Genomic DNA, 9493 nt, shown 5'->3' with positions numbered 1-9493 from the left:
TAAAGAGCTGAATTGCCGATTTTCTTTTCTATAATAAAGTGACAACTTACTTATTCTGACTATACAAGTACTTCACTTCATAAGACATTTTCATGATACACCACATGCTTATATAGACAATTGAATAATGGCGGTTATCATTGATCTGATTACAGAGACAAAGTTTTGGTTCCAGAACAAGATATTTACAAATTGGTGGTGTAATATACACAAGGTGGCAATTCCCTAATCAATGGATAGGGACCTGCTGGCTGTGAGGTAACTGTAGTGCCTGCTGTGTAAATACTAGGCTAAATGATTTGCTTGAGAGCGATGGATCTCATCAGCACGGGCCGAGGGAACATAGATTGCATTTAACAATGAACTGTGAGTTCGGCCGTAGAACAAGTATATAAGTACTCCAATTAACAACCACACAGAAACTCTTAGCCATGTATCAACCCTGAAATTCAAACACAAGAATGATTAGATGTTGGTAATTCGGGCAAGTAATGGATACAATGAAGCATCAAGAGATTTCTCACCCAAGATCAATTAGTAAGTAGGTGTTTATTAGAATACAGGCAGCAGGTAAGAATGGAACAAATGGGCAAGCAAAACCTGAAATACAAGGAATCAAAATAATGGGGTAAGACTGATTTCATTTAACCAAAGGCTGTGGTGAACACACCAGGTTGAAAGTTTGTAAAGATGATAAATAAAAACTTAAATATCTTTTTTGCCCCTGCAAATATGCCACTTTTCACTTTTTAGTTCCTGGGAATATATCACTTTTGGCTTTAGCTCATTGTTTTGTTTTAGTCACCGACACCATAATATTTATTCATGTTGGACTTGATCCCTTAAATAACATATTTTTTTAATTAGCCCTTTCATAACATAATTAAACTAGTCTTGATCCTTGCAGGTTTGCTGATAATAAGATGACAGAGAGAAAACTCTTCAATAGGAGCTAGCTAGAAAAATTGCAATTTGTTCTATAGTGAAGTTTTTAGCAATCCACCAAAACCCGATTAGATTTATTATTTAGATATGCCTAGTGCACATACCTCCTGAGTGTCCAAAGGTATGCCTGGTATCATCTTGTTTTATGCAGGCCAGCACAATTATGCTGCACAAAAAAATAATTACACCCACTCCAAACAACGTTACGCGCAAAATCCTGCATGTGCACGATCACCAAAAGGGAAAAGAAATAAGGATAAAGAAATAAATCAAAGGAACCGTTGTTCTTTCCAAAATGAACATGGAATGATTTCATACTTCGAAATTAGCGAAGATGGTCAAATTTTACAGACCTGGGACATCTTTCGGCCGAAGCTGAACCAGTAACTATGAGAATCCCTATACATAGAAGAGCTATGGTCCATGCTGCAAGTTTTCTCCTAGTCTTCTCATTACGTTGCTCTGTATAAAGAAGACAAAACTCAGCTTTTTGAACTCGCATATAAAAAAGAATGGAAGCAAATGTTATACAAAGAATGCCAAAGAACTTATTGACAAGATTGAAACTAGGCATGTATGAAATATAGATCAAAGTATTTGAAGTTAATGTATATACTTCAACAAAAATTCTCCAACAAAATGTCAGCATTAGACTGCTTTTTGTCAACCCTTCAATAGTCTTCTCAACCAATTTTCATCAAGTAAACCGGTCCACAATTATGTAACATCAGAGATCAATGTACCAGTATCACATGCGAAGAACAAAGTGCCCAATTATAGATGATTTATAAAGTCGCAGCCAAATCACAAGAATGGGTTTAAACAAGAAAATGACCTGATGCACACCCTGAACTGTCAATGTTATTATTATGTTTACTAAGAAAAAAAAAACTGTCACAGCCTAACAATACAAATAGAGTATTCATTATTTCATTCAAAATTCTAGTCTTCCTGAATAATTTAAACGGAAATGCTTATTATTACGGACTCGTTGCCAAACGAAAGCAAAGAATTTAGTCTCAGCCACATATCTTATTTTCAACCTGCTGTATGTATTCGACTGCATCCTACTGTTTTGTTTTTGTTCCTTGTGTAAGAATAATTCTTGCATTTCTTACTGATTGTTTTTGTAATAAATAGCACAGCCCTAACTGGACACTAGTTAAGGAAGCAAATATAGTAGGTATAGTAGGCATTGCATTGAAAATTGACAGAGTAGCAAATACTGGAAGAAATTGACATTTTAAAGTTTATCTAAAATTCATTCCATAAAACGGACAGGAGATTCAAACAACAATTACCTTTAGTTACTTCTTTTATGATTAAAGGATGTTCAAGAAGAACGTCTGACTTGTCGTGTAGGTGACTATTATCAGAATAACTAGCAAGATCAACGGGACTTACGGTCCTGTCTTCCTCAATATCATCACCAGAATGCCTCAGCAATGGATCAACAGATGTTAGCAGTGAAGCTGGAACGGGTACTTCATCAGGCGGAACATATCTGATTATCAAAACCGAAACTGCAACTGTGGTAAACGCAAGCAATGTTCCCACACTAACCTGTATTCCCAAAGTAATGAAATATAGCAGTTGTTTAAGTTTAGAATAATCTAAGGAAGATGCTACAACCAAGTTAGAACAAAACTTACCATCCCTGCTAACTGAGAAACATCCATAAAGAATGCAAGAACAGCAGCAAAGAGACCAGTGACAATAGTGCTTTTCAAAGGAATCTGTGTGCGCCTATGGATATCTGAGAAGAAGGCGGGCAACAAACCATCCCTAGCCATTGCCATAAAGACCCGTGGCTGCAAAACACACATGCCAAAAGCAAAGATATATTTATCATGAGAAAAAAACAATAATGGTACCAAGTATCAATGTGCACTAACATATCAATGTGTATCTTAGATAGTTATTTCTAAAACATTTAGAAACATTGCAAACGAATATAAAATTTGGTATGGTTTTAATCTCAATTCCTGACTTTCAGTTATAGCATTCCTTGTCATTCAACAGTAGGAAGATGACAATGAAACAACCTAGTAACAAATAAGGGAAAGAATGAAATGGAAAAGTAATTGAGGTTGTGGGAATCCACAACCAAAGTCTAACAACCATACATAACTAAGTGAATTGATCAACAGAAATACTATATAGATAAATTATTACATATTTTTTACTTGTTTATGTACCTGAGGAAGAACTGATCCCAACAAACTGGAAAAAAGAGCAGTGACGGCTCCGGTTGTTATTATGTACCTGTCATGAGTAAAATGAAGCTTGAAGCGAAACATTCCAAAAGAGACATTCATATATTTAGATTAAACAATAAAATAAGTGTGCCCAAGCAAACCTTACACTGCCCATTCCATCCCATAGCTAGAAAATGCTGAGGAGATCGGGGTATCAGGGTTCAACTCATAATATGGTACTAAGCCAACAATAACTGCTGATACAAGCATATACAGAACACAACATATAGCTAATGCAATCGATATACCGATTGGCAAATCTCGTTGAGGATTTTTAACCTGCACAATAACAAAATAAAAACTTAAATCACAGAGACTTGATGTTGTTTCGCAAATATGGTATTAAATTAAATAAAAATCTTAAATAACAAAACGGTATAAATGCATTGTTCGCGGATGAATGTGTGCTTGATTTATGAGGTTTGCATTTAGTTTCGGCCAATATGAATTACACATGACTTAAAAGATCAGTCCCTCTTATGAGTATTTACCTCCTCGGCTGTGCTGGTCACTGAATCAAAACCAATGTATGAAAAGAAAACTATTGCAGATCCAGCAAACATCCCGTTCACTCCGTATGGAAAATACCTGTGGTATAAGATAAATTTCAGCTATATCAAGAAGAAACATGCTATAGAGGAAGAGCTGAAAATGAAGATTCAATAGTCATTACCCGCTCGGGAGCTCATAACCAACCCATCCAGTTTTGAAACCTAGATATCCACCAACTATAATAATGAATAGCATGACAGAAACATTTACTGTAGTCACAATAGATTGTACCGTTGAACTCTGAAACATCAATTGAGATAAAATAGGTTGGTATGATAAAATAGGTAATTGGAAAAATGGTGATCATGTATTTGTTTTATTGAAAATGCATACCTCCTTGATTCCAAGGCACAAGAGGAGGGTGATAAGAACAATTAATACAGCTGCACATGGATCAACCACTATTCCAAGACCTGGCAAGGTATGACGAGCCAGAAATGAAGGTAGGTTGTCTTGACCACCAAAAAACAAGGCCTGCAATAAGCAAATACAAAACTAAATTGTTAAGTGTGTTGTACTAGTTGGGATGAAACATGTATGTATAGATACATCACTAAGAGTTAAAAATCAAAATACATTCAGGATACCCATGTCATAAAATTCATGACTTTTGATAACCCAAAATTCATGTGTTTGATTACTCTCTTCACGTATTCTCAATTATAAAGTGGCATGATGGTAAAAGATAACATGAAAGGTTAAAGTTAGAAAAAGGAAGTAAAAAAAGTGTAACACACCAGATTTGGGGTTATGCCACGAGCAACGGCTGAAGCACCAATTGTGTATTCAAGAATCAGGGACCAACCAACCAGCCAAGCAACCCTGAGATAAATATAAATATTTAAAATCATGGATTGTTAATGATTATGAAAAATGAATAAAGAAAACAAAATCAATTCACACATCTTCTTCATCTTTAAGAATACATTTTTTAGGTAAGAGTAAAATCAATAACGTCAATCTTCTCTGCATAAATATCCCCACTCCACATGTGGCAGTGGAAACCACGAAAACACACCAGAATTGTTTCGTCAATGTCGTTAACAGGCTAATTTTCTCAGCTATCATAAGTAGTTCCATTAAACATTACGCCGAAACCTTTATTCCAAAATAGGCAAAATGCAACTCACCCTTCTCCAATGCATATGTATGTATAATGATAAGCACTCCCTGCTGACGGACACCGACATGCAAGTTCTGCATAACACAATGCTGAAAGTGCAGCAGCTATTCCAGCAATAAAGAGTGATATTACAAGTGCTGGTCCTGCCTGCTCCCTTGCAACTGTTCCAATAAGAATATATACTCCGGCTCCTATTGTAGCTCCAACCCCTGATTTTCAAGAACAATCAATTACCTTTGGTAAAGTAAATAAACGTCTAGTAAGAGGAAGCTAAAGCCTACATATATCACAGATAACGTAATTAGAACTTGAGAATCGTGCATGTTATAATGAATAGGCCACCGTCATTCTTGCGTATACACGGAAACTCAATCAGTTGCAGCAACTATCTCTTGTTTTGATGAAATTCAGTTCAATCAAACGACAAATTTTAATAAAAGTTCTGGTGTGGTGTTTCTTCATTTTTCTAATTTTAAGACCATATTATCCTCAACTTGCACCATTGCCGGTGAGAAAGAAACATTTTGATGCTTCTACTTGTTTATGTTTCACAAAAGACAACAAAGACAAATTAACTTCCCACATGACACACCTAAGCAAAACTTTCATACATATTGATATTCTCACTCCTTTAACTCATAGCAAAACCATATCAAATCAAAATCAACATAAAGACCATTATTAAATCACTTCATTAACCAACATTAAAATTTAAAAAGGATAAAACCAAAATCAACCATCAATCATAAATAACAGTCAATCACATATTCTATTCTCTAAAGTCCAAGTCCAAACTTAAAATTTTAAACTCAATTCATTAAGTCATAATCACTAATTATTCAAATTTTTCACTTCTTTCTTACAAATTGATTGAAAAATTAAGAATGAATTACCAATTCCAACAAGATCAACAACAGATAACTTCCTGGCCAATTGAGGATGTCCCCTGCAATGAACAGAATCAACTTGTTTCCTCCTAATCAAGCTTCCAAATCCTCTAAACCTCCCTCCTCCTTCTTCTTCAATACCAACACCTCCATTCCCAACCTCCACAATCATTATCCAAAACCAATACTTCAATTGGAATTTCAATACAATTATTATCAAAGTATTGGTGCTATTTTCTTCTGATGAATTTGAATTTGAATTTGAAGAAATATGAAAACTTTGATGAACCAAAAAAGCACCCGTTTGGTTTTGCAGAGGGATAGGAAAGGATTGAAGCGCGATGAGTCAGCAACTTTTTTTGCGAACACGGCAACGATATGAACGAGAAGCAGTGTTTTAAAAACCGGACCGGACCGACCGGTCAAACCGGTTGGACCGGAAACCGGAGGGGTAACCGGTTCGGTCCAGCTATTGGATCGGTTATGCAGTTAAACCGGCGTGACCCGGTGTGAACCGCTGAAAACCGGTAAAAACCGGTGACCCGGGGGTTTCTACAAACCGGCCGGGTCAATACTAGTAAGGATGAGGAGGCGGAAAAAAAAAAAAACAGATCTGGATTGATAGAAATGGCGAAACAGAGAAGATGTAAAGAAAGGAAAAACAAACGGCAGCTCTAGATAAATACTTGATAGGAAGTTGTTATATTGTCACAGAATTTGAATACATGCCATTCACACAATGAACAATGAAGTATGTGGCCATTGCCCATTGTTGTTGTTAACAAGATTGAGGAGAAGGTCGCACATAAAAGAGTTGGCGGCTGAAGGCTTTTGACAGCCTGCTAGTTGCTACACTTAATACAAGAAAAAGAAAGGCTTAATAGCACTTTTGGCCCCCTATGTTTGCCAAAATTGCGATTAAGGCCCTCTATCTTTGAAAACTACAAAACCGTCCCTTATGTTTCGGTTTCGTTGCACTTTTGGCCCCCATGGTCAATTTTGACCTGGTCCACGCTGACATGGCATCCACATCACTTATGTGGGGGGCCAAAATCGCAACTTTTGCAAACCTAGGGGGCCAAAAGTGCTATAAAGAATATTTTTTATTTTTTTAATTCATTTTCTCTTTTTTTTTCATTTTTTTGTTTTGAAAAAATTTTAAAAAAGAGGGAAAATTAATAAAAATCGAAAATAATGAAAAAAATACTGAAAAAATTTTAAAAAAATTGGAAAAATTAATAAGAATAAAAAAAAATCTGTAAAAAAAATTTCGCATTTTTTTCATTTTTTTTGTTTTGAAAAAATTAAAAAAAAGGGGAAAATTAATAAAAATCGAAAATAATGTAAAAAATACTGAAAAAATTTAAAAAAATTGGAATAATTAATAAGAATGAAAACAAAAATCTGGAAAAAAAATTTCGCATCACATGTGTGTATATACATACCACATCATTAAATCATTTTAATAATAAAAAACATTAAAAACTGAAAATCTTTTAAAAATAACAAAAAATCAGATTATCTTTTTAAAAAATAAAAGTTTAGATTTTTTTGCGAAATAAAAAACTGGAAAATATTTAAAATTTTAAAAATCTAGATATATATTTTTTAAAATCCAATTACAATATAAAAATTAAATTTTAAAAATCATATAATCTGAAGAAAAAAAATCAATTTTAGTTCAAAAGAGATTGGAAGAGCAACTTGAGGTACTCACTTTTTAAATTTTAATGTCTCCTAAATAAGACACTTTTTAAAATTTTACACGCATTAATAATTCTTTTTACAAAAATATTCCTATGTAATTCAAGCTTCACAGATTTGTTTCCTAAATTTTTAATTAAACTAAAATCAATTTTTTTCTTCAGATTATATGATTTTTAACATTTAATTTTTCTATTGTAATTGGATTTTAAAAAAATATATATCCAGATTTCCAGTTTTTTATTTCGCAAAAAAATCTAAACTTTTTTTAATTTGAAAATTAAATTCCAGTATTTTTAAATATCTTCTAAATTTTGTAAAAAATCCGAACTTTTTTCTAATTTTTTAAAGTTCGAAAAAAAATATAAATGTCTTTTCTGCTTTTTTCTTTTATTTTTCGAAAAAAATAATCTGCTTTTTTGTTATTTTTAAAATTTAAAAAAAAATAAAACTTTTATTTTGTAAAAAGATAATCGGATTTTTTGTTATTTTTAAAAGATTTTCAGTTTTTAATGTTTTTTTATTATTAAAATGATTTAATGAATTGGTATGTATATACACACATGTGATGCGAAATTTTTTTTCCAGATTTTTGTTTTCATTCTTATTAATTTGTTCAATTTTTTTAAAATTTTTTCAGTATTTTTTTCATTATTTTCGATTTTTATTAATTTTCCCTCTTTTTTTTATTTTTTCAAAACAAAAAAATGAAAAAAATGCGAAATTTTTTTCCAGATTCTTTTTTCATTCTTATTAATTTTTTCCAAATTTTTTTAAATTTTTTCAGTATTTTTTCATTATTTTCGATTTTTATTAATTTTCCCTCTTTTTTTAAATTTTTTCAAAACAAAAAAATGAAAAAAAAGGAGAAAATGAATTAAAAAAATAAAAAATATTCTTAATAGCACTTTTGGCCCCCCACATAAGTGATGTGGATGCCATGTCAGCGTGGACCAGGTCAAAATTGACCATGGGGCCAAAAGTGCAACGAAACCGAAACATAAGGGGCGGTTTTGTAGTTTTCAAAGATAGGGGGCCGAAATCGCAATTTTGACAAACATAGGGGGCCAAAAGTGCTATTAAGCCAAAAAGAAACCCTACATAAGAAAATGTCAACATTATCCCTGTTTGTGGGCTTAATATACAACCCCGTAATATGTTGGGTTAATATACAACCCCATATATCTTCTTTTTTGAGATACAACCCATATATATTTATCTCTTTGTTTTTTTTTTTTTTTGAAGGAGTCTCTTTGTAAAAATATAAAACACACAAATATTTTTTTTTTATACAAATAAAGCACACTTATGTTTTTTTTTGAAGCATATGCACACTTGTGTTATATATATACATAAAAATGATATTAAATTAAATAGGGAAAAAGATACAAAAGTAAAATTAATTGGAACGTGTTGTTGCTAAGAATTTTAGTGCATGATATGAATTTGTTAGTGTTTTTTTTAAGGGGTGAATTTTATTGTATTGAGACCGAGTTATATAACCGAGTCGTCCGGTTTAATCCGATTTAGTCATGCGGTTCGACCAATGACCCAGTGGTTCAACCTGTGACCCAGTACTCTGACCGGTTTGATGACCGGTCCGGTTTTTAAAACTATGATGAGAAGAATAAGATCCTCTGCGGACGAATCTATTATAATCCAAAATAATACACTAATTCAATTTTTTAGATTAATTAATTAATTAATGGATAAATATATGTCCGTAGCATTTTGATATGGGACTCAGCTTTACAGGGTCAGGAAATCTAGTGAATCCTTAAGTTAGATTTTATTTTATAATAAGTTAATCCTTTAAATTTAATTTGTTATAAATTTATTTTTAAGTCATAAATTATTTATACTATTATCAACTATTGAGACAACTTCGTTAAGAAACGCTAATGAAGTTTAATATTGAGATGGTAGGTCTGAAAGCGCCTTATGACATTAAGTGATTACTCACTAACATTTTTTTTTTCTTGTTTTTGAATTCAAATTTAATTTTACTGATGGATGTAATTATG

At 32.5% G+C, this 9493-nt stretch overlaps 1 protein-coding gene across 1 annotated transcript; it reads right to left on the bottom strand.

Annotated features, from left to right (window-relative positions):
* LOC146909413 (cationic amino acid transporter 4, vacuolar-like) lies at window positions 1-6141 on the bottom strand. The gene is made up of 14 exons (XM_085722970.1): window positions 5772-6141; window positions 4886-5087; window positions 4493-4577; window positions 4089-4229; window positions 3877-3995; window positions 3695-3791; window positions 3310-3482; window positions 3144-3210; window positions 2598-2756; window positions 2247-2508; window positions 1299-1407; window positions 1050-1162; window positions 525-600; window positions 1-442 (listed from the first exon to the last, which is right to left on the bottom strand). The coding sequence occupies exons 1-14, from the start codon at window positions 5935-5937 to the stop codon at window positions 286-288; spliced, it is 1926 nt and encodes a 641-aa protein (XP_085579096.1). The 5' UTR covers window positions 5938-6141; the 3' UTR covers window positions 1-285.
* Window positions 6142-9493: the final 3352 nt, after the last annotated feature.

This window comes from Medicago sativa, chromosome 7, assembly GCF_051527215.1.
Source record: "Medicago sativa cultivar Bolivia chromosome 7, Bolivia_mono, whole genome shotgun sequence".
NCBI classification, from domain to species: Eukaryota; Viridiplantae; Streptophyta; class Magnoliopsida; order Fabales; family Fabaceae; genus Medicago; species Medicago sativa.
This window is presented reverse-complemented; position numbering and strand designations above follow the sequence as displayed.

Bases quoted from the DNA above. Each gene is read 5' to 3' on its own strand.
- LOC146909413 (XM_085722970.1), bottom strand. From the start codon at position 5,937: ATGATTGTGGAGGTTGGGAATGGAGGTGTTGGTATTGAAGAAGAAGGA. The intron at 5,088-5,771 runs GTAATTCATTCT...CTTGAAAATCAG, and splicing joins TGTTGATCTTGTTGGAATTG to GGGTTGGAGCTACAATAGGA. The intron at 4,230-4,492 runs GTGTGTTACACT...TGCTTATTGCAG, and splicing joins GTGGCATAACCCCAAATCTG to GCCTTGTTTTTTGGTGGTCA.